General features: G+C 34.7%; 1 protein-coding gene across 1 annotated transcript; it reads left to right on the top strand.

Moving 5' to 3' along the window:
* Positions 1-942: 942 nt before the first annotated feature.
* On the top strand, positions 943-27,229 carry LOC149561804 (phosphoenolpyruvate/phosphate translocator 1, chloroplastic-like). The gene is made up of 9 exons (XM_089825324.1): positions 943-1,616; positions 14,357-14,479; positions 14,570-14,722; positions 25,517-25,602; positions 25,860-25,944; positions 26,152-26,271; positions 26,386-26,454; positions 26,667-26,796; positions 26,920-27,229. The coding sequence occupies exons 1-9, from the start codon at positions 1,218-1,220 to the stop codon at positions 27,000-27,002; spliced, it is 1,248 nt and encodes a 415-aa protein (XP_089681450.1). The 5' UTR covers positions 943-1,217; the 3' UTR covers positions 27,003-27,229.

Below are 27,229 nucleotides of genomic sequence, written 5' to 3'. Positions count from 1 at the left end.
TTACAAACATTTTCCAACTGATTACACAAAGACTATAATCCTCACATAGCCATTCGAACTCATTTAAATTTGACATTATAAGACAAGCAATTTGTTTGCCTTATTGCCATCTTTCTTTTGATATCAATGTCAACATATCTTGAACATTACATACATTCTTGAGAGCTATTTTCCAAATGAAAAGCAAATTGCCTAAACTATATATATATATATATATATATATATATATAGTATTAATAAATGATTATTTGTATTGGAGATAAATATTGGCTGAATATTTTTAACTTTCAACTCATATGGAAATTTAAATAAAAATAATTTTATATATTAAAAAAAAACTTATCTATTAATTGCCTATAATTAATTTTCCTTCATGGAATTAAATAATGACTAGTTTGAAATTGAGATGAAAATTAATTAAATATTTTGTAAAATTTTAGTCTATTAAAAATTAAGCATTTACTTTTTCCTTTTTCTTTAATCAATAAATAACACTAGACCTTAGTTTATTTTACATTTTGGATACTTGGGATACCACACAAAAGAACCAAAGCCCAACATATATTCATATGATTAAAATTAGGATCTTTATGGAATTGCCCCATGATACATGGATATATTTACTTAGTTACATTATTCAATAGACATTCCCCTTATTACATAGATACATATATAGTGCTACTATGTTATGAGGCATTCCCATGTTTCACATAATAATTTTAAATATGTTTTAACTTTTAACTAATTTATTAATTAAAAAAAACCACTTTGATTTAATTTAACCAGAAAATTTATATTTTAAATGTTTATGATCACAGTTCAAATCAATTTTGATACGTTGGATGAACTAAAGACCTAGCTACCAACAATATTGCACCAGTCTGATGATTCGTGAACTCTCTTTAAATTATAAATCATAAATATTGTTGGCCTAAACTTTTTGTTGGCATGTTAACAACTATCAACTTCGATTCCGATGCGCAATGGATGACAAACTCATCCGTGGTAGTTGATTTCCACATTAACGCCGCAGGTTTTGTTACAAGGGAGTCATTTTGACAGAAAAATTTAGAGGGAGTGCCTACGTTTTGAATAGCAACCACCAAGACGATAATATCTAATTTGTTTCTTATACTGGGGCAGGTGGATCTAAACCACCTGGTCCGTCTTTCGCTTCTTTTTCCCACAGAAACTTCAGTGCACAAAATTCCGTCAAAATGCAGTGCACTGCAGCCCTTAACTATTCTGGCAAAGTGGGCTTTCATGGCATTGGGAACATCACCACAGGCCCTCAGTCACATCCAATATCGTTACGGCCTCATGTGCCCTTCCGCCTAAATCTGGAATCAAAGGCTAAACCCCTCATTTGCAGTTTTCTCAGACAGCCAAAAGGGGCCAGATTAAGTTCGTGTGCTGTTCTGGGTTCAGCTCTTAACAAGTATGAGAATGGGCCTCTCAGAGATTTTTCTGTTAGAGCAGGGGCAGCTCAACAAGATGGGGCCATACCATCTGCTGATGATGATGCAAAGAGTAAGCTTACGAAGACCTTGCTGTTGGGATCTCTATTTGGCCTTTGGTATCTCTTCAATATCTATTTCAACATTTATAACAAACAGGTATGCATAATCTCTAAGCCATTAAAGTCTACGCACCTTGCAATTAGATCTAATATAAAGAGACATGATTAAGGCTCCCAAGTCTAGTTAAAGATGCGGAGTTCTCAGAATTGACAGAATGTTCCTCTGATAAATAAATAAGCACATGCCTGTTTGAACTCAGCTTTGATCTCGAAGCGCACAAATTCTAATGCATCACGAGATTAGATCTAACCATGCAGAAACGTGATTCGGATACCTAATCTAGTTAAAGATGTCTGTCACAATTGACAGAATTAGTCCTCTGTTACATAGACGGCACATGGCTATCTTAACTCAAATTTGATGTTTTTGTGGATTAAGACATTCAATTATAATGAAAATATCTACCCATCATTTTTCGAAATTGATTATTTCCACGTAGTCGTGTAAACCGATATTTGATATCCCAGGGGATCAAAACATCGAAGTCTTGTGAAGTATCTTTATAGTTTCATTTGGGTGGCAAAAACCTCTTGTTAGGTATACAGGTGCAGAACTGTTTGGATTTTGCCATTTCCTGGGCTGGAATGGTTCATGCTGGGACTAGGTGCAATTCCCGAGTTATTCGTGTTGCCTGGAAAATTCTGGCAGCACCCGGACAGCTGAATAAATAAAAAAACATGTTGTGGCAGAGTCGTTGCTCTCTCATAGACTAACACATACCCGTATACACAGACATATTTGATATTCCATTTTCCTTTAGGTAGCACTCAAGACGCTTTTGCTCCTCTGTTGAGTCATCTTGGGTTCAACTTAGACTCTTAAGCTCCATTGACCTTTCATTTCACATAAGGTGTGGTCGACTGAAACCTTTATTGTTTATTATTCAAGTATTGTCACATGAAAGCTCCCTTAATCACCTTCCTCTTTGCTCAAATGTAGACTTTTCTATCTGGAAAAGAAAAGAAATATACTTTTCTAGTGAAACCCTGTACTCTTGCACCCCTGCATGGGAATGACCGAGCACCAGATGAATGATGCTGTTGCAATTCTGTCTTTCATTGGTAAAATCAAATGAATCTGGCTTCTTACTGGAATATAACTTAAATAATACATGCCCCTGTTGGGCTCGATGTTTTCAGACTCTGAATTGAGAATTTAAATTCTCTGGCACTGGTTCACTTGTGTTTCAATCTGTGTCAGGGTCTGATCTATACCTGGTTCAGTAGTGGTCCAGTTTCTCTTTTGGTCTGGCTAGGGTCCTGGCAAATAAATCCGGATTCTTCCTGGTATTCTTTACAGGGTACCTGGGCAAACCATGTGTGTGTGGGAGTATCCAAGGTCCAGGCAGAACTGGACGTCTTAAGCAATTTGTTCACTGCTTTAATAATTTTTTTTTGACTTCATGATTTGACATTTAAACCTAAAAGTGGAACCCTAACCCTAAAATTAATGACGATGACATTGATCTTTATGAAGATTCATATTAAGCTAACTGCTGATTTTTAAATTTTAATACTGAGCAATGAATATCTTTCATGACATTTCAGTTTGACAAGTTGAGATGGAAGTATTTTTAAATTTTATAGTGGTTTCATTTATTAAGGGCATGTAGTGTGCTATTCTGAACTTAATACCTTTATTAAGGCTGCAAATGTGTGAATGATTTATTTTAATCTGCACAGACACACCCAAAACAAACCCTAGCCCAAATGAATTTTCAGAACCCAAACTGGGAACTTAAAATTAGCATCCAATATTGCATAAACTTATCAAGTACTTAAATCTTTGGACCATATTCTTTATGAAAATTATTATTTCATATAGCAGGATGTTGTTTGCAGAGAAGTTACAAATTTCTATTTATATTGTGAACTCGAATGGGAAAGGCAACATGCATCCTCTTATTTGGAGTGCTGTCATGTATTTGAGTGAATTTTGTACAGTATCTGAAATGTGGAATTTAAGGGATCAATTATTCGATAAGGAATATGATTGATGGTTGCATGCCTATGGCATTGGCCTTTGATGTTGAGTTGACAGAGCTTGACCAAGTCCATTTTAACAATTTGCAGATCACTGTGAAATTCACAGAAAATAAAAATTCACCAAGAACAAAAATAGCTAAAACCACCCATAAAACGTGCGATGCAATAATTACCACACAATTCCAGATCAAACCTTTCCCAAAATTATTGCAATTCATTTCCCAAGAAACTTCCGTCCTGACCAGAAGTGAATTAAATAACTCTGCTTTTGCTATGTATTTTATCATAGTTAATAAGCGCCTTAGTTTCATAATTAACATTATTGGCATTATTGTCTGGCATCAGCATTAGGGTTTTCATTTACTGGTGCGCAGTCTCCTCCTAGCAGTTTTATTTCTTTCTTCAAGTCTTTAAATTAGAGCAATGTAAAATCAAATGAAAATTTGAGAAAATAGTTTGAAATATATAAATGCTCATGTTTATTATATATGTGTATGTGCTGATCTCATCATAACATCAACTGCTGGCAAGATAAAATGTCCAAAACAAATTGGCCAAAAACAATTTCTTTTGTTTTTGATATATCAATTTAAATGGAACAATTCTCATTCCAGGATCCTTTTATAGATTTTAATTGTATGAATCTTTTTCAACTTTGATGCAAGTCATGATTACATTCCTGTAGTTTCCACAGGCCATCAAGTTGCATTTTAGCATTTCTGGATCAAACTGTGTGTGGTTTTTCATCATTAACATTTCGGATCGTACTACATGAAGCAAGTCATGATGTTGAGAGTAATTGGATGTGACGATATTTTGTTAACAGATATTATGATGTATGTTATGCTGAATTTGTGAAGAATTGTTATGCATACATTAGGTATGGATGCATGATAGGCATGCTAAATGCATAGATGACTAGTGGTAGGGAATAACCTAGGGCTTTATGAGTATGAGGCATTAAGGGTGATGCATGTTGAAAATACAATATTGTTATGACAATTTGACATGAACGACTGCATTCGTGAGAGGTTTTCTTGGATTTATTCTGGTATTATAAGCTAGTGTTCATGTCATACTATTTTGGTTGTCAACCCCTCTTTTTAGTCAATTATGTTCCAATTAACCACATTCAAAAGAAGATTGATTTTGTGCCTCTTGGGTTGTATGATGTGTTAGTGCTCCTTTTTAGTCTCATAATGCTTCAAGGCAATGAAGTAAATTGCGAATAAGAGTTAAGAGGGAATGTGTTCAGATTTTTAAGAGTTAAGAGTTATCATGCTTCCATGCTTATCATGCATAGATTAGACATGGATGCGTGATAGGCATGCTAAATCCATAGATGTCTAGCTGAAAGGAGTACCCTAGGGCTTTGTGAGTATGATGCAGCAAGGGTGATGCATGGTGAAATATGATATCATTACGTCAATGTAACATGATAGACTGCATAACACGAGGGATTTTCTTGGAGTTATGCTTGTAACATAAGATAGTGGTCCCATGGTGCTATTTTGGGTGTCAAGCACTCTTTATAATCATTTGAAAGAAGATTGATTTTTTGCCCCCTAGATTGTGCAATGTGATGGTGCTCCTTTTATTGTTATAATGCCCTTGGGCAATAAAAAATTGTTGGTAAGAGTTAAGAGGAAATTTTTGGATCCTTTTGGTAGGGAGCATAGCTCTATGATTATTTAGAGTTGTGCTTTATGGACAAGGCTCTACAAAAACATACATACAGCATCCCATGTATACATTATAGAGTCTTAACATACAACATTTCAATTTGTGTTCATAATTCATTCTCAAATTCAATATTTCAATGCTCAACATGCATTCATAATTTAGAATTCATTGTTAGTATTGTAAGATTTCTGCAAATTCTGATGAAACAATACTGATATAATGCCTTTAACCGTGCTGGAGATGGTCCTTATATATATTCAGGACAGAATATTTAGTGTTCTTGGAGTATGATGTATTATTCTGAAAAATTGTTTTATCCCTGCTAGAAATCGCATAAGGCATCAATGCTAGAGGAGCAAACTTTTTTGTGTTGAGTGTGTCCTCTATCCACATTCTTACCTCTTATATATATAACACCCAAGAGGCATGTCCTTAGAAAGGACATGACCCTTTCCAGGTTGGCCCTATATAAGCTAAAGCCTAAAATGTATTTGCCAAGATCGGAGTCTCTAAGGGTTTGCAATTAGTTAGTAATTATACTAACTATAACTATGCAATAAAACATTAATAAATGCTCCCAAGGAAGGTGCCGATCAAGTTAATAACTTAGAGTACTTTAAGAGACCAATCCACTTAAGGATTTTCATGCTTTGCCAGATCTGTTAGATCAAAGAAGTCAGATTAGAATAATTATTAGATTCACTAATATATTTAACATCATAATGAGAGATAACATATCTAACTTCATCAATTGTGATGACTAAGCATAGATTGATACTCTATATCTATCTGAATCTTCTAAGCATGTGATATCATTGTGCACATGATACCTTGTCATATTACTATACTTGTGATATGACTTATCGCTTATACTGTGATAATAGTTTTGCATCGAATGCAATGTACAGGATAAAATCCGAAGAGTGATTAAATTCATCCTTTATCCAAGTTGTGACTTATAGACACTGACAAGCCTACATCACAATATTATCCTGAGTTAAGATTTGTTAGTACACAAGATAAAATTCGGATAATGATTAAATTCATCCTTTATCCAAGTTGTAACTCATAGACATAAAATGTCTATATCACAACGTGATCTTAAACTCATCTAGATCTGCCAGTAGTTCTCTACTGTTTAGTACATTATCTCAGAGATCGTCACCTCTCATAATGTTGTTGATTATCTCAGAGATCGTCACCTCTTAGATAATGAATACAAAAGGTGAAGCCCATATCTGTCAATAGCCTAACAATAATAATTATAACACAATTATTTCATTAATAATTAAAGAATACAAATGTATTATAATTCAACCATATCGAGTCTTTTTTTGAAGTGATCTATCTTCACTCGAGAGAGAGGTTTGGTAAGAATATCTGCTGTTTGATCTATAGTGCAAATGTATTCTAACTTGACAGTTTTCCTATCTACCATATCTCTTACATAATGGTAAGGAATTTCAATATGCTTGGACCTGTCATGAAAAATTGGATTCACAAAAAGCTTGATGGAACTTTGATTATCCCAGTGAATGATAGTGGGATTCATGGGTTAATTAAATAATCCCACAAGTAACTTTCTAAGTCAAACTGCTTCCTAAGAAGCCATTGCAGTTGCAATGTATTAAGCTTCTGTGGAACTTTGTGCTACTGATGACTGTTTTTTGCATACCCATGATATCATTGCTTAGCCTAAATTGAAACAACATCTTGAAGTGCTTTTCGTTTCATTAACACTTCCACCCCAATCTGAGTTTGTGAATCCATGTAAGTTTAAGTCAACTTTCTTATACTTAGGCCCAAGGTTAAGAGTGCCTTGTAAGTATCTCATCACGTGTTTGACTGCAACCAGGTGAATCTCCTTTGGCTCACATATAAACTGACTCAAGGCATTAATAGCATAGCAAATATCAGGTATTGTATTTACCTAGTACATAAGAGACCCAATCATCTGTCTGTAAAGAGTAGAATCTATGGAGGGTGATTTTGCTGCTGCTTCCTTAAGTTTGTGTAGATTAGTTTCCATTGGCGAAGACATAGGTCTGCAGTCCCACATTCCAAATCTCTTCAGGATGTCTAACATGTACTTTCCTTGATTAAGTATGATGCTATTAGAGTTCTACCACACTTCCAGTCCTAGGAAGTAATGAAGGACTCCCAAATCTTTCATATTAAATTCTTTGATTAGATCTTACTTGCATTATCTATAAGATTATCTTTCATATCAAATTCTTTGATTAGATCTTACTTGCATTGATCTATAAGATGATCATCACCTGTTATTAGTAAATCATCAATATATTATCAAAATTATCATATCATCTTTATCCCTTTAATAATAGAGATTTAGATGAGCGTCATTCTTAGAGAATCCTAAACTAGTGAGATATGTATCGATTCTTTTATACCATGCCCTGGGAGCTTGTTTAAGGCCATAGCGAGCTTTCTTGAGTCTGCAAACAAGGATTTTAGGATTATGAGTTTCAAATCCTACAGGTTGTTCCAAATAGACCTCTTCTGTAATCTTTCCATTCAGAAATGCCGTTTTCACATCCATCTGATGTACTTTCCATCCCTTCGATGCTGCAATAGCTAGGACTACTCTTACAGAGGTGTATCTAGCAACTGGAGCAAAGGTTTCTTCATAATCAATTCCCAACTTCTGAGAGAATCCTCTAGCTATGAATCTGGCTTTATATTTTCCAATGCTACCATCAACAGCATGCTTGATTTTAAATATCCACTTAAAAGAAACAACAAATTTTCCCTCAGGCCTTGTAATAATTTCCCAAACATCATTCTTAATAATGGATTGGTAATTCTTCTGTATAGCATCCTTCCAAGTTGTATGTTTAATAGCATCTGAAACATTGGTTGGTTCTGATTTAGATAAATCACTCATGTTTACCACATAGCTAGAAAATCTTTTGGATCTTTTGCTCTCTCTGAAGGTTCCAGATGGTGCAGCGAAGTCTTGTGCTTCCTCTACAGTCTTAACAGCCCAAAGTGGTCTTTTCTTAGGATTTTGAGTTTCCTCAAGATTAAGGTTTTGATTCTCACCTTTGATTTCTTCAATGTTCTCCTTTTGAAACTCAGGATCATGATTTTCTTCAAAACTAGGTATATGTGAAGGATCTTCAGAACTTAGGGCTCTTTTAAATGCTAAATCTTCTTCAAATATTACATCCCTACTAAGTTCAATGTTTTTCTGACCAGGTATGTAAACTCTATATGCTTTGGAGGTTTTACTATACTCGACAAAAATGCTCCTGAAGGTTCTAACTTAGTTATCTTTTCTTTTGGAACATGTATGTATATAGGGCACCCAAATATCCTAAAATGACTTATATTTGGTTATTATATTAGAAAAGACTTCTTCAGGAGTTTTATCTCTAAGGTGGGAGTGAGGACTTTTGTTTTGAATATAGACAGCATTACATGAGGCTTTTGCTCAAAGATAAAATTCTAAGTTTAGATCAAGTATCATAGCTCTTGTTGCTTCTATAATTGTCCTATTCTTCCTTTCTGCTACCCTATTTTGTTGAGGATTATAAGAAACAGTGTACTCCCTCTTAATTCCTGCTTCTTTACAAAAATCTTTAAACAAATTTGAACTATATTTCTCTCCATTATGAGACCTAAAAGTTTTAATTTTATGTCCTGATAGGTGTTCAATTAAGGTTTTGAATTCTTTAAATCTTTTAAGGATTCTTTTTGATTCTTTACATCTCAAGAAGTAAATCCATGTCTTCCTAGAGAAGTCATCCATAAAGAGTACGTATTACAAAAATCCTCCGAGAGAAGGAACAAACATAGGTTCACATAAATCTGAGTGGATTAATTCTAAAACATTGTTAGTTTTTCTAGTGCTATTTTGAAATGGACTTTTGGAGATCTTACCTAATGTACATCCTTTGCATATGCTTGAATGATCTTTGTTCAACTTAGGTAAACCAGTAACCATCTTCTCCATAGTTGATAAGGCTTTGAAGTTTAGGTGACCTAACTTTTATGCCACACTTGTTTATTTCAGCAGCTTCATGGATTAAGGTTTGAATAGGTTCTATATTTAATTCATACAAGTATCCCTTTCTTTGACCAATCAACTTTGATTTCTTAAATGAAGAGTTTTTAGACGAGGTCATTACTTTACTGTCCATGAATGCAACCTTATGTCCATCATCTTCAAGTGCTGTAACAAAGATTAAATTCCTCTTGATTCCTAGTACATAGAGTACTCTTTTGAGATGAAGAGAAATACCGGACTTCAATTTCAAGGTGCAGTTCCCAATTCCTTTGACAAAATGAGTGGAATTATCACCTATGGTAACTTCGTCATTAACTTCTTTTAATAGTGAGTCTAATACTTCTTTGTATCCTGTAATGTGTCGAGATGATCCACTATCAATTACCCATGCTTTGCTTGATACTTCATTTGATAGCGTTGAATACAGTACATGTTTCTCAGGATCATAGTTTTCCTCTTTTCTAATAATGTTTGTACAATTTACTTGTTGCTTTGTATTCTCAGGGCAATTAGATTTATCGTGTCCAAATTTTTCACATTTGAAGCATTTTATTTTGGATAAATCTCTCTTAGGTTTGTCATTTCTTTGGTGAGCCTTCTTCTTCTTGAAGTGCTTCTCATTACCTTTGTAGGAATTTGTGTTGAGAACATGAAGTTCTTCATCTTCAGTTTTCAATTTTCCTCCTTTCTTGAGTTGCTTAGATTCTTCTTGAAGGCAATCTCCTTTAAGTCTATGGACGTTGAAGTTTGTCTCTAGCATTTACTCCTTGTGAGAATGTTTCCCATAAATCCAATAACCCATCTATAGTCATAAAGGATAGCTCTTTGTCTTCAATTATGGTCCCTATACTTGCAAGTTCATCTCTTAGACTAGCCACCCTTAGGAATTATGAATTTATAGATTCTCCCTTCCTTATCTTTATATGATTTAGTTGCCTTTTCAGTGCAAGGGTTATAGTTGTATTGTTAACCTCATATGCATTTAATAATGCACTCATCATATTAAATGCTGTCTGATGTTTCAGTAGCATAGGTACTATTTTATTTTAACTCCATCTAATATGATTTTCATGGCTTTCCTGTTTCCTTTAATCTAGATAGTTTTATGAGGATGAGCATCAGGTTGCTTGGATTCCTTATCAGCAAACTGTATTACATCATTGTCTTCAAGAGTCATCATAATTCTGAATTTCCAAGCAATGAAGTGTTCTTTTCCATCAAAGCTGTCTTCGGGTTTGATTGTGTTGGCCATCGAAGGTAGAAGGATGTTTGCTAGATATGTTTTAAATCTAATTATCAATTTGCAGAGCCAAGGTTCGACTACCAGAGCTCTGATACCATGTAAGATTTCTCCAAATTCTGATGAAACAATACTGATATAATACCTTTAACCTTGCTGGAGATGGTCCTTATATATACTCAAGACAGAATATTTAGTGTTCTTGGAGTATGATTTGTTATTCTGAAAAATTGTTTTATCCCTGCTAGAAATCGCATAAGGCAGCAATGCTAGAGGAGCAGACTTATTTGTTTTGAGTGTGTCCTCTATCCACATTCTTACCTCTTATATATATATAGCACCCAAGAGGCATGTCCTTAAAAAGGACATGACCCTTTCCAGGTTGGCCCTATATAAACTAAAATGTATTTGCCATGATCGGCGACTCTAAGGGTTTCTAATTAGTTAGTAATTACATTAACTATAATTATGCAATAAAACATTAATAAATGCTCCCAGGGAAGGTGCCAATCAGGTAAATAACTTAGAGTACTTTAAGAGGTTAATCCACTTACAGATTTTCATGCTTTACCAGATTTGTTAGATCAAAGAAGTCAGATCAGAATGATTATCAGAGTTACTAATATATTTAACAAGTATGCATGTGATATTAAAAAAGCAACATAAAAGATGCCCAAAGGCCAGTGCTGCCATACAGTTTTATTTTCAATTGCAATATGAAAACCAAAATACAAAAAAACAAAGTACACTGTTGCTCCTAATCTGTATCTCCCAACACCGCAGAAAACATAGAGACTTTCTTTGAGTCATTGCCACTGTCATGGTCCACCTCATCCAACAAAATATCAACCAATCCCCATAGTGTCTCCTCATCATTTTAGGCCATGTTTTCAGGATCAACATCCCACTATAAAGCTAGAGTTTGCTAGTGCTTTGGAGTCTAAAGATCATGATGTCGGCCACTAGCTTCTCGATCGCCATGAGGTAAGTCAATTCCTCTTGATGGAGTGGAGAAAGCCACATATAGGAAAGTTCCTCTCGGCAGTAGAAGAACTGGCATGGTGGTGAGAGGTGAGCACCTTCAATTGGTGGGGTATCCCATGCCCACCACCCAATAGGGTCCCTTTCAGCTAATATAGCTCTATCCAATCTCTCTTGTAGTTTACTCAATGTTGGGCCACAAAGGTTGGTAAAGTCAAGGAATTGTCTGCAAAGTATTGAAGCCTACTCCTTTGGATACATCTTATCAATGACCCGTGTAAACCCATCTAAAACCTTTGGATCACCATGTGGAGGAACCCTTCCATCGAATCATTTGGAATTTAGGGTATAGGCTGCCACATGAAATAGGATGTTCATCTTGTTCCACTTCCACGTCACAATGGGTCTAATATGCTGCTCATATAACCCCAAAGTGGGATCCTGAGCCAAAATTGTTTCCTTTATCTTCTGAAGCATGCTGTCAAATCTCTCATGTATCTCTCCAAGACTTGGAGAGCATATATCAATATTTATAATGGTGTCTATAATGGGTGAGAGAAAAGTGCAAACATTTCTGCAAAATGCAAACAGAAGTCCAAAAGGAATTAAATCAGAAATTTAAAGTGAAAATTAGCAATCTAATTTCTAGTTATAAATACAATCAGGAATTTATTAGCTCATAGGTGGACCGCAAATTATAATCAAGGATCTTTTGTTTGATGGATTTTCCTTGAGTAGAGCTTGAATTAGGTCATCTAGTTCACTTTGAATTCACTACCATCAATTTTAGAGGCTCGTGCACCTCAAATGTGTGGCATACGTATATTCAGTGAAAGCAGTATAAGGCTCAATGTAAATGGAATACAAATGTGTGAAGTTTCAAAAGTTTAATTTCCCAATGCTCATATTGAAACATTATAATAAAATGAAGTGGCATACTTTTGCCTTAAGATGTTTTGAGGAACTCTTGCTCTGAAAATGACCTAGAGAGAGCAAGGGAGGTGTGGTGGTTGCAAATAAACAATTTAATTTCTCTAGTTTCTGGTATCACTTGCTTCACCCATAATGCACGAACACAACACAGGTTCCAAAAGATGTGCTTGTAAGCACCCTCCACCATCAAACTAGCTGATTTGCACACACATGCTAAATTGGTGATCACTTGTGCAACATTAGCAGGCCTAACCTCCTCTATGACATCTATCAGAATGTTAAACTGTGAAATGATAATGGATTGACAACAATTATAAACAAAGGAGAGGAGTACTCCTTAAATAGAGATTACACACAGAGTTTCCTAAATAGAAATGAAAGACTGAAAATAAACATTGTAAATAAGAGCTAACTATGAAAAGGAAAGATCCCAAGTAAATGATCATTAGAGAAACATTACATAATTATTTTAGCAAACTGGAAATTTGCATCTTTATGCTTCCCTGGACAATCCAGGACTCAGAGAAAATAAGAACCAGCAGAGGATGTGACAATGATTTTGATGAGTGTTTAGTGTCTAACATCAGTCTATGCATCCATCACGATAGAGCAATCTGCCCTTATCTAAGTTCGTCTCATATCCTCTATTAGCACATTAACCTTGGAATGGTCTCTATCTAGGGGAGTTGTTTGTAGCTTATGATCTTCAAGGGGTATGAACAACGGACCAATAGTGGCTATCTCTCTAATCATTTGTTTGAAGAAAGAGGAATGGGCCACATGAATGGGATGCCATGAGCGAAAAAGAATTTGGCAATGGAAGGAAAAATGAATGAAGGAATGTGAATGACATTCACTAGAGCAAGCGATGTAAGGGATCAAAAGCTACAATATAAACACATTTTCATATTTCTTTCTATGACAGCTCTTCTATTATGAATGTCGATCAAGAAATTTGCCAACTTGTGAAGCCTTGTCTCCTCAAAGAGCTTGTTTAGATTGTACACCTTCGAAGTATCTTGGAAGAAAGTAGCTTCTTATGCTTGTACATGAAACTTAGCTTCAGGCTTTGAAAAATAATTGAAAACACAAGATTGGAAGGATTAAACCTACCTCTTTCAAGATTCAAGCAAGATATTTGCCCCAGATTCAACATCTTTTCCTTCCATCTTTCGCTTCTTTTCTTCTTATTATAAATAAGTGCATATCTTTTGCTTCTCTTTCAATAGCTTCCTTTAAACCCTCTTGGTGCTCCAGTTATTTTCTGTTAAACAGATGATGAAATGAGTCAACATGTTATGCCCTTTCTTCTTTGGGGCAAACTTGGTAGGGGCCCATAATGCCATAGGTAATTTTTTTAAAGCTTTGTTTTTTAATTTTTATAAAAAAAGCCACTTGATGTTAGGAATGCTCCGCTGTCTCCAGGATAGTTAGGCGTGCTTGATGTTAGGGGGCTCCCACCCCAAGTTTCCAGGACATCTCTTGCATTTTTTTGGAGAAACTGGCGATGTACATCTGTCCTTGAGTTCCCAAACCATTGTTGGTATGGGTACAGGGCTTTCAGGCTTGGGGATATGTCCCCAGTTCCATAGTTTTTTTACATTTATATACTAGAAAAAATATCATAACAAGTGGCGTTAGAGCTACAAAGTGGGCCAACATTCGTTTTCCACCATAACTTACCAAATAATGCAAATTTTGACCTTTTTTTTGTGGGGGGGGTGGTGGTGTGGTGGGGGGTTTGACTTTTGAGGTTTTAAGCTCTCAGAAAGAAACTCATACTCTGAAGGTAACCTTACTGATTTCTGATGTGATTAGTTTTGGATTCTTTGAAATTCAAATAATTGAAAAACATTTTTAATGCTGATGCATAATTGCTTAGTTACCATGAGAATCCATTCTCAATTAACTCTACATTTTGCAGGTTCTAAAGGCATATCCCTTACCGATGACAATCACAAACTTCCAGTTTCTAGTGGGAACTGTAATTGTATTATTCATGTGGTCTACTGGATTGCATAAGAAACCTAGAATAACTGGTTCACAGGTAAAGTTGAGCTTTCCTCCTTTGATTGACCTTTATTGATCAATGATAGTTGGTGTTGAAAATTGACAAATTGCAGTGTTCTGTATTCAGCTAATGGCGATTTTACCTTTGGCATGTGTCCACACCATGGGAAATCTTTTTACCAACATGAGCCTTGGCAGAGTTGCTGTTTCTTTCACACATACAATTAAAGCCATGGAGCCCTTTTTTTCTGTTCTCTTGTCGGCATTATTTCTTGGCGAGGTAAGTTCATAAATGCTTAGCAGTCTTCAAAGATTTCTTGAATTATAGCTGGATATGAACAATATAAATTATAAAACTAAAAAATATAATAATATTCTTTGCATCCTTTTGAATATCTAGCAATTTAACGGTTTGATAGGACACATGAAATATTGAAGAAGGTGGAGTATTCAAAAGCAATTTCTCTTGTGAAAACTTGTAGGAAGGAGTTAACTTCAAGTTTGTTTACACTTGTATATAAATTCTCAATTTGAATTTTTGTTGATATGAATAAAAACTGGCTTTAAAACTATACTTGCCTACACAGAAAACTTACACAATTTGGAATTCCAACAAAAAAAACTAGGAGTGGGATTGGAGATTTAAGAATGCTCGAGTGTAACATAGCCCTAAAAAATGAGGAAAAAATTATGATAGTTGTGCAGTAACTTTGCTCAAAGTGTAGTTTGTTGGACGATAGGACACATAAAATATTGAAGAAGGTGGAGTATTCAAAAGTAATTACTCTTGTGAAAACTTGTAGGAAGGAGTTAACTTCAAGTTTGTTTACACTTGTATATAAATTCTCAATTTGAATTTTTGTTGATATGAATAAAAACTGGCTTTAAAACTATTCTTGCCTACACAGAAAACTTAACACAATTTGGAATTCCAACAATAAAAACTAGGAGTGGGATTGGAGATTTAAGAATGCTTGAGTGTAACATAGCCCTAAAAGATGAGAAAAAAATTATGATAGTTGTGCAGTAACTTTGCTCAAAATGTAGTTTGTTGTAGCTTGATAGCACAATATTTGCTACAGTGGAAATGATACTTAACAAGGCTATTTGCATATTTTTTAATTAGATATAAGCAGGTGTACAAAAAGTAACTCTAGACTGGAGAAAATGACACTTGTAAAAAGAAAGTTGCTATATAGCTAAGAGGCTTTGCTGCTTACTTTAGTATTGTTGAATTTGAGTAGCTGGGAGAAAGATGTTTTCATACCTTGCCAGATCATTTTGCTCTTCCAGCTGAGTGGTTCCTGTATTGTGGTCTTTGATCTATCTGTTTGTCATGCCTTCTCAAATTGGTTGTTATCATTCTACTTCGGTCTGTATGTGTTTCAGCTTCCTGCACTTATCGTGTATACCAGCAGAGTTATCATATGACCCATCTTCATATTTTCCGCTGCTGAAGACCTTGGTCGGTGATCTCTTGAAATGCTTGTGGCATTTCTATTCTTCATCAGAGAGTCTTCTAATGATAAAAAAGGAGATGTTTTAGATGGTCTGCGATAAATATTAGTTTTGGTGTGTCGTGTTTTGCAGCAGTGAGAGATATTGAGTTCAATGTTTGTGTTTTCTGCTTTATATACAGCATATTGTTAGTTCTGAAATTATACTTAAGTGCAGAGACATATATATTATTGGATTGTTCTGTTTACAATCCATGTGTGTTTGTTGAGAAATTCTTGAAAGCTTTTTATTGTTGAAAGTTTTATTAGAAGTCTGAAGAAGATATTGATTAAGGCATCTTGTAATGTTCTTCTGAGATTTGAGTTAAAGGAATTAGTTTTCTGTGGGCTGGGTTGTCTCCCTCAGAGGGGAGGGTTTTTCCCAGGATGAAAATCCTTAGAATTATTTGTTTTCTGAGTTTTATTTTCTTTCATTTATTGCATCTTATGTTTCTGGTTCAATAAGTTCAACAAGAGCTAATTGTTTGCTCGAGGAGTCTCAACTTGTCCATTGTAATTAAGTGTAGATTTTTCCCAGCCACATCAGTAAGTTCCTTTTAGGTTTCAGGAACCCAAAAGAGACTTGCAAACAATTCACAGACACTAGTAGAACAAAACTGAATACATATTCTATATTATGGTGGGGGGAATATCATCAAGTTACATGTAAAGGTGGATGCTTGTTGACATTCATTTCCATTAAGGCATCACTAGTTAGGATTCCAACCGAATTTTCTCAGCCATCTATTACAAATTAATCAATTAAATAAATTGTACAACTACAACAATCACAATGCTGAGAGAGGTCAGAACTTCACTTAACCAGCGTCTCCGGGGATCCGTTATAAATCAATGAATTTAGAACTAATTTTTTTTTAAGAATTCATGAGATTATTGCCATTGTAGAGTAAAAGGACTTTGTAATCTCAATGTCTTGAAGATCTGTGGGCTTCCCTTATTAATGCTTGTTGGCCTCAAGGATTTCACAAATTTTTAGCATTTGGTTTGTGGGCTTCATAAATAAGTTAACCATACCTCAAAGAATTTGATGATTTTATTATTCATTTTTTGTGACAAATGTCAGGGTGAGGACTTCAGTAAATGTTCATTCAATTGTACCCGAAGAACTGTAACGCCCCGCCAAGGATCCCAAAGGAAATTAACCTAAAATTTCACTAAGTTTGCCAAACATTTAAAAAGAAGAAGATAATATCTTAACAACAATAGAAATAATATAGTGGAAGCAATAACATACACATAAGCACTTATCATAAAATAGAGTATAATTCTTAAGGGTCCCATGACGTTGAATCACATTTAAGTTTAATTAATACTAAAACCAATATATAACACATCCACATTAAAGAATAACTACAAGTACGAATCCATTTAAATAATATGCAATTATCTCAAATGCCACTTGGCAATAATCAGAATGCACAATCATCCACTGTACAGGTCACAGGGTATGAAAGGTTGAAAAAATGTACATAATAAAATAGATTACATCATCTCTTAAGATCTTTGATAATCAAGTACAATACAACAGAGAATAATCATCCAACAAAAATACAAGATCATAAAGAAAAGATCAACTGCATAACCACATTTAGCAATGACATCCAATGGTCGGATCTCAATGGTATAAGAGAAATGCACTACCACCCGACTTCGTGGATCTTAAATGATCCACTCCCACTGTGTTGAGGAGATAAACTCAAGTTCTATATAGATATCAAAACACAAGTCAAAACCAACATCTAGGTTCAAGGAATCATTTACAAGAAAACTATCTCAAAGGGTACCAAGACAGAAGTATCATCTAATCCCAAAGGCAACAAAGACACGTAGGAATTCTACTATGAAAGTGGGCAAGTGTCATTGCATGAGCCAACTCTAAGGTTACCCTGGCAGCCCCTATGGACTCCGGCCCTCTAGTGTTTCTATGCGGCATCGATATCCTTTTGTACAGACAAGGCATACTAACAAGTCAACTTTAAGGTTACCCTGGCAGTCTCTCAAGACTTCGGCCCCCTAGTGACTTTATGTGGCACCAATATCTTATCAATTCATTTTAAACCCATTTAATGAAATGTTATCACTTATTAAAACAACCTACAATGGGTTACCCAGGCAACCACTTAAGGCTCCGGCCTCCATTGCAAGCCACTTCCTGACATGACATACAGATAACCTACCCTAAGCTTAGTAGAAGCAGACGGTCTCATATGACCATAACCCACACATCAATTCTTAAACAAGCAACTGGAAAGTACTGAAATATCACTAATCAAAATCACAAATTTCACCAATATAATCATCCTAAAAGGACTGGTCCAAATCAAGTACACATATACCAAACCATGACATCACATGACATCACCAAAACAAATCACAATAATCACCTTAGTCCAAAACAAGCAACTGGAAAGCAATCCAAAGGTAACTAATCGAAGACTCAAAGTTTATACCAGAAAAGTCATACCATTCACCTTAGTTCTACATAAGAAACTGGCAAGCACAATAAAACATCTAATCAAACTCATCATAGAACACACATGACACATCAACATAGTTGGGTATAAAAGATCGTAACCAAAATAAGCCATAACATCATCACAGTTAAAAACCCCAAGCCTCTTGTAAACATCTTGGTTGGTCAAACACTAAGTCAACCCAAACCCCAACATCAGTAATCCACACAACTCATAAAGTACATACAATGTAACTTTCTCAATTCATTAGGTTTTGAAAACATGACAGTTCAATTTTCACTAAAGGTTTTCAAGTTTTTATTTTCATTTTCAAGTATTGCAGATTCGCTAAAGTTCTTGAATCCACACGAGTCTCAACACTCAACAAATCATAAAAAGTTGTTTAAACATAAAGCCCCAAATGTAAAACCACACACATCTCATTAGAGTCTTCTAAACATTTGTTGTCATAGTTCCTTAGGTTTTCTTCAAACATAAGAGTGCAGTATACAAACAGGGTTTCTTTTCTCATTTCCAAGTATTACATTTTATAGAGTTTTTGATTACAATCAAGGTTCATGTTTTCGTTTTCTCAAAGTATTATAATTACCAAAGTTTTTGAATAATAAAATTTCCCTAGTATTAGAAATCATTTTCATATATCTAAACCATATAAACAAATCCAAGCTTATAAAAGAAAACATTAATTCTCCCAATTAATTTTTTTGATTTTCAATTTACTTAAAAATTATATTTAAATAATGAAGTAATAAATCAAATTTTCAAATAACTAAATTAAATTTTTTAACAATACTTATTAAAATTATTAATAATAATAATTATCAATTATTACCAAAATAATTTTATATTTATTAAACTTTGGAAACACTTTTCCGAAAAGGAAACCTACTAAAAATGGACACTTTTCCAAAATGAAAACTTGCTAAAAACATAAACCTGTTAAAAATGCAAACTTTCCAAAAATGGAAACCTGCTAAAAATGAAATTTTCTCGAAATTGAAACTTGCTAAAAACATAAACTTTGCCGAAATGAAAACCTACTAAAAATTGGAAACTTTCCTGAAAAGGAAACCTTCCAAAAAAAGAAACTTTACAAAATCGGAAACCTGCTAAAAATAGAAACTTTCTAAAAATGAAAACTTGCTAAAAACAAAAACCTTCCCAAAACAGAAACTTGCTAAAAATGGAAACTCTCCAAAAATGAAAACTTGCTAAAAATGGAAACTTTCCAAAAACGGGATCCTGCTAAAAACGAAAACAAATAGATTCACAACAAAGGTTTTAGATTAAATCACAGACATTTCAATAACGGAAATCAAATTCAAACAAGGGTTTCAACCCAACTGAATTCTGAAATAGATCCATCAATCACGAAGAAGACAGAATAATCTCACAGAAGAAACTATTGTGCAAAACTCACGAGATCCTACTTGGATCTGATGCTAAACGACAGATGCACAAAACTCGCAAACAATACTTTTTCTTTCGAAAACCCTCTTCTCGGAAAACGGCTCCTCCAAACCTCCCTTATGGAGAAATGAACTCTAATTTCTTGATAAAGAGTTTTTCTCCAAATTAGGGCTTCAAGTGTGCAATCATGCGAAAACCCTTTTCCTTTATTATTTTATTATTTTAATTTCATGCACAAGCTTTATGCAATTTGATTAAAATAAACTTTATTAAATTAATGTTCTCTCTTATTAAATCATGAGACGCTTTTAATATGATATTTATTAATTTAGCTAATAATATTATTTAGGGTTTATTATTAAAATAAAACTCCTAAATAAATTATTATTAAATTAAATAAATATAAATACGTCAAAATTAGAACTTTAATCAAATCTTTTAAATTTAATTCTTTTATTTAATTAATTTCTCAATTAATTAAATATATTTAAATATGGAATTTTCTTTATTAAATTTTCATTAAATTATCTTTTAATTTGATTTAATTACAACTAAAAATCACACCAGATCCACAAGACTAAATACAACAACTCAATTGGAGACAAAGAACATAATCAAACTCTAAGGTCAGAATCACGAATTCATGTCGTTTGACGAATTCAGACGGGTAAACAACTCAGATACTTGTCCTACTTTCTAGGGCAATTGGCTTAGGTTAGGGTTTGGACTCAAGAATTATCTCCCACTTATACCATTGAGATACTGCGATAGGGTACGCTCATTTTGGCAATTCAGGGAAGTCGATACTCGGTACCTGCAATCTGCATAAAATCCACTCATGTACATACTTAGATATTCTGAACTAAACAAGCAATGGCGGAGAGTGGTACATCGTGTAGATCCTGACTAGCAGGTGACTACGACTCCCTCCCTCAACCACATCAGGAACGTTGATCATAAAGTAAAACAGACAAGTACACCATACACATGCAAGTATGGGGTAAGTAAACATAGAACTGCATATAAATAACCCATCTACTATCATCATGAGATTACTGAAAATCACCAAATGAACATACATGTATCATCATCGAAATAATCATAAACACATGAAATAACCAAGTAACTTATCACATAAATCAAATAAGTATGAATTAACTTTAATCTAATCTGGTAACCAAGTAACGATAATCATAAACATCAACATAAAACAGGCCTAAAAGAATCCGACAATACAATCAGAAAAATCAACTACGGGTAGGCATTACAAGGACTTCATTAATTGAGGCCACATAATCTAGGAACTTCACAAACACCTTTCCTGGAGAACTTTGCCATGGCTACTTGCCCGATGCTTGATAATAGTAGAAAACCATAGCAGTAAACAATATAACAGAATTGCTCCTGAAATCTGCAGGAATAACTAGGAGAACATAGTGACCCCTGTATGGCAATGATTATTGCTGTGAATTGCTCAACATTAATAAATGCCAACATTCATGTTTCCTCTCTAGGTTTTTCTCTTCGTAGAATTCTTTTGAGCCTGATGACTTACCTTTGGTTATCTTTGGACATTAATATAATTTCTTTGTTTCTTTCTTTCGCCAGAAAACGGCATTAGATTCCATTTGATTGATTGACTGACTTTTGGTTATCTGTAGACATTAATATAAGTTCTGCCTTTCTTTCTTTGTTTTGTCAGTCAATGACATAAAATTCCAGTTGATCAGTTTTTACAACATTCGATTTCAACAAAAAGAGGGACAAAATATTCAATATGATTGCAGGCCTGATCAAAGCATAATCAAAGCTAGTTGGACTGGCATTCCAAATGATTGTGGTTCAAATGAAATGAACCAAATGTTCTGATGAAGACATTTACGAATATTAAATATTGATGGTAATTTGAATTTTCACTGTGTAATGACATTTCGAGGGTTGAGTATCTTCTTTCTTCTTTTTTTCCAAATTGTGAATGAGTATTTATATATTTTATGTTTTTGGCAAATTTTGAACATAGCACACACAGGTGTACTCATATTTCCTGTACTTGTACCCAAGGGAAAAAAATGTTGTACTGCCATACTGGGCTCTTGTTCCCATACCCAAACCCATACCTGAATCAGTAACTTAGCTTTATGGACTTTCTTTTTCATACTTGGCCCAACCATACTTATCTATTACTAATGAGTTGGGGATGATATGGTCAAAGCCTGTGCTGATATCATTGGTAACAACTCCTTGAACGCAACTTCTTATATTAGTTTCCATGGTTTCAGAAGTTTACTGGAGGTGTTTGCTATCTAGTTTCTTGTGTGGCTGTGTGAGTACGATTGTGACTACTTAGTGGTATTTGCAGCTTGTTGTTTCTGGATTTGATTGTATAAAAGTTTTTGCATCAACGTTTCGGATCACCCTCTGTGATCTGTCATCAGGATGAGCATGAAAGTTGACGCAAAAACTTTTACACAATCGGATCCAGAAACAAGCAGCTGTAAATATCTCATGGATTGTGGAAACCTAGTTGTTCTTCCTTAGTGGTATCTTTTCTCCTCAAGCATGTTATCTAGCAGTATCAGAAGATGGATTCGGCTTTACGTTTACTTGTCACTTATCATGTAATTTATTGTATTTGAGGTTGCAATATTTACAAGGTTGCATCTTTACAATCTTGTTCATAAGCCAGTCTGCACAGGATGTACCATGATCTAATGTTTGCTAACTTTACACTATAGAATTGCATATGGACATGTAGGTAAAAGGTAGAGGAGATTTTTAAGATCAAGTTCTGACAAGCATCCGCAGCATGCATATGGAACCTTGTGTGGTCTAGTTGACTATTGATCTCCATGCTATCCATATAATGGTTTAATCTTGCACATAAAAAATCTTGGGAACAATCCAGACATTGGTAATGCATAAATTGTAGTTTGTGGTTTTTTGTTTGTGTTTGTTAGTACTATATTTCAGATCAGAAGCTTTCAGACACACAAAAAAGTGTACTTTGTAAAGCCTAGACATGCAGGGCTAAGAACATAACTGGACCATCCACATAACTAGGATGCCATGAAATGAAATTAGGCAACAACTATTAAATAGCTACTCATTGTCTATAATGGAGACATAAAAACTAGAAATACTACACACTGCTCTCACCTTATATTAGTATTCCCATTGATTACCTTCTACTCATTGTCTATAATGGACTATAATGGACATAACTAGAATAGCTGAAATGAAATTAGGTGACAACTAGAAATAGCTACTTGTCTACAATGGACACATAAAAACTAGAAATACTACACACTGCTCTCACCTCATTTCAGCATTCACATTTATTACCTTCTACTCCTGATTTCTTTAGCATGCCATTTCAGTGAGGCACATTATGAAAGCTGCCCATATCTTGCTCTCAGGTTTCCTTACAAAAAGAAAAATTTCTCCATGAAGTGAATTTGAATTAGTCACAGTATCAGATACCTAGTCAAGGGCTGTTAATCCTAGAAGTCATATGCATGCACTTACTCACATCCACTAGTTAATCCAAGCATGACAAGATCTTGTGCCCATTTCAAATACACATGACAGAAGCAATTATGATAAACTCCATTTTTAGTATCAAAATCAAAACACCTAATGCCTTGCAGGTACATAGTCCCACAACAAGAACCTACAGCTACAATCTGTTTTGCACTTCATATATAAGCATTAACAGGATTTCAACATAGCCAATCCAAGGAAATATCTCTGCATTATTCTACTGCAACCTCTTATAAGATCTTCAAATGTTCTTTTATCTCATCATCTGTTATCTTCTTTTTGAGGATTTAGGTATTCTTTTTACTCACCACTACACTCCATACTGTCTTTCTACAGACAGGACTCTATGATTATAAGCATCAGGCCCTAAAATAGGCAAAAACACTAGCCAAGGTAACTGCCATCTTGTTGAATTGGTACCTTTGTATATAAGTCCCAGAAATAGGGCCTGACAGAAGGAGCGGCATCTGTAAAAGAGGCAGCAATGCAATTGCCAACATCCACCAGTCAGAAAATAAATATTGAATTCAGATCAAGCACCCCAACAATTGGCCATTATGTCAATGACAGGCAAGGTTTTTAGGGAACCACCTGCAATTATGTTTTTTGACTGCTATAATAATTTGCTTGGCAGCAGTAGTTAGACATTTGCTAGTGTTGAGGTCCTGTGTTCAGAAATGTGCCGACTCCCGCCAGCAAATGTATCTGCTAGAAGAGCCACGTCCAGAATAGCAGAAGCTGCCAAAATATTTGTCATCATATATGAGCATCATCAGCAGTGAGGGATATAAAGGATTTCAACGCTTGAATAAATCTGGCAGGCCCTGAAAGCTCCATTACCGGATTTGTATCAGTAACCCCTGCATCTGATGCGAATGTGCATCCACAGTCTGTGGATGCACATCAAGTGCATGTGGACTGCATCCGGAGATCATCCGGGCTCCATGAGGACTTATTCACTAAAACAACAGATTTTAAAGTTTTTAAAAAAGTTTCCCCAAAAAACCCTAAAATAGCACTTTATGCGGATCTCACTAAACTCACTAGATTTATGATGATGATGACATCCCTATACATGGTGCATCTAGTGTGAGTGGAGCCGCTTTGGGTTCAAATGATCTTGAACTTGCAGTAGCTGAAAATGAAAATCCAATAGATGATTTTTTTGACAATCCTTTTGATGATTGATGAATTACGAACTACATTTTGTAATTGTAATGATTTTCATTGGAATCATGAACATTGACATATATGATATGGGCTTATTTAAATACATTTGAACTATCAATTAGCATTTAATAGTATCATTGGCATTTGGCATTGATCAATGATTAAGTATCATAGTATGTACACAAAAGCATCCAAACCCCCCAAAATTTTTCCATGTGCCCACATACCATCGATACCCAGATCTGAACCAGTAACTTAGCCCACAAGCAATCAAGAATCACATAAAAAGGAGCCTAACGAAGTCAATGAGTGTGTGATCTGCGGCTGCAGTTGGGCTCCACTTGTTCCTTATGTTGCATTAGGAATTGAATTTTGGTGCTAGAAAAAGATATGGCAGGTCCCAGGTTTTGAGGATCAAGTCAAGACAAAAAGAGGTGCACCCAGCGGAAGAAATGAACTCTTCTATTTTCTGTCCTCATGCCCAACATACCTGGAGAGCCCCAGCAGAAATATGTTGAAGGAAATCTGAATAATAAAGAAGGTGATCAGCATGAATTTGTCTAGCTAGGTCTCATGTGGACCTGACAAGATCTTCCAAGACAAATAGCAGAAACTGGAAAAGGCAAGAAACCAACCTGAAACACAATAAAATTGAAGTAAAACTGAAAGTCGAACAATTATTGTTGTTGGGAAAGCAGGATCACATGTGAACTCAGATTCTCAGATGCTTCTGCATCAGAGTTACAAGATTACAATACAAGATCACCTTCTTGAAATAATTTTTTTTATGTTTGTCTATTTGAAGTGTGACATATGACTCAAAACCTTTGCAGATTTCTTTACTCATTCTAGAACACATGATTTATACAATTTTTTCCCATTTATGATATATGTCTATTAAATCAATATAGTGTCTTTTGAGTGTAAATTCAGTTACCTAATAAGGCCTACATGGACTTGCAGACACCAAATCCATTGGTTGTGGCTTCTCTTGCACCTATCGTTGGTGGAGTAGCACTGGCATCTATGACGGAGGCTTCTTTTAACTGGTAAGTGTATGTACTCCATTACATTCATATTGCAGTCCTTTTTTGTAATTTGAGATTTTCTGATATAGCCATGTCCTTGAAGCCTAAAATGGCCAAAGCTGATGAATAAGATATCCCAGGAAAAACAAATAATAAACACACTTGCCCCTTGGATCTAATTATTTGTGCAGGACAACGTTTTGATTCATTAAACTATAGCATATTTATAGACCCTGCGGTTCATTTCTTTTAGTCATGTCTCTGTTTTGGAATTATAGGGCTGGATTTTGGAGTGCAATGGCTTCAAATTTGACATTTCAGTCTCGTAATGTTCTTAGCAAGAAATTAATGGTGAAGAAAGAGGTGAACTTTTCCTCTTATTGGCTTCTTTCAATAAATTGTAGGGTGTGCTGAATTTTCATTTTATGTAATATGATGTTGTACAACATAGTATATACTATATGTCATCTCTCTAGTTTTTAATAATTTGGTCCCATCTTTGATAATTTTTGACTTAATGAGATTGGTACAGTACAAATATTTTGACATTTTGAACCTTTTTTATTTCAGGAATCTCTCGACAATATAAATTTGTTCTCAATAATAACAATTATGTCATTGTTCTTGCTTGCTCCAGTAACTCTTTTCTTTGAAGGTGTTAAGTTTACACCTGCTTACATGCAATCTGCAGTGAGTATTTTTTTTATTAACTTGTGTAATATATCATCTTGGAGGTCACATGCCAAACCTAATCTAGTTGGTAATGTCAAAGTGGCTATTTGATTGAATTTGTCAACATGGCAGGGTTTAGATGTAAAATTGATAGCTTTTAGAGCTTTGGTGGCAGGGGTGTGCTTTCATTCATATCAGCAGGTCATGCGTCTCAACTCTGCTTCCTATTTGCTTAATTATTCATTGAAATCTTCCAATCACAGATTACCTTGATGACTAATTGATCTTGCTAGAACTAAATGTAACTAAATGTAACATCAATTTATTGTAAACTACTTTTACTGCTCATAGTATTTTGAGTTACCAATGGATGTGACTACTGAAAAATGCTCTACTTCACATATATATAATAGGTATCCTACATGATACTTCAGAAGGTATCTCCAGTTACACATTCTGTGGGTAACTGTGTTAAGCGAGTGGTTGTCATAGTGACCTCAGTTCTTTTCTTCAGGACACCTGTTTTGCCAATGAATGCACTCGGTATTTTTTTTCTGATAACATTTCTCTCTAAAAGTGAAATACTAAGAAATTCATTGGAGATGCTGGAACTAAATATATCAGTGTGATTCCATTTTGAAAGCTTAACATTATTACAAACTGCAGGAACTAGCATTGCACTGGCTGGGGTTTTTGCATATTCAAGGATAAAGCAACTGAAACCGAAGCCTAAACTGAAGGCAGACTAAGGTTTGTTGAAACTGTTAGTGAGCTTGGTTTTTGACGTGATAGGTTGAGCACAGTGACAGTTGCCACGAGTTTTGTACACTCTGGTAATCTATTTGATATTGCTTTTGAAACCAATGAAATAATTTCTGGCATTCACATGTTAGCGAATAACTGTGCAGTCATTTCACCCTTTCTTGTAGACTCTTCCCGATGCTTTGTTTATGCAGAGAATTCATTATTTTGTCAA

The sequence above is a fragment of the Cupressus sempervirens genome, chromosome 4 (assembly GCF_028749045.1).
Source record: "Cupressus sempervirens isolate cs-2001-9-10 chromosome 4, ASM2874904v1, whole genome shotgun sequence".
NCBI lineage: Eukaryota > Viridiplantae > Streptophyta > Pinopsida > Cupressales > Cupressaceae > Cupressus > Cupressus sempervirens.
The sequence above is the reverse complement of the archived record's forward strand: the minus strand, read 5'-3'. Positions and strand labels throughout refer to the sequence as shown.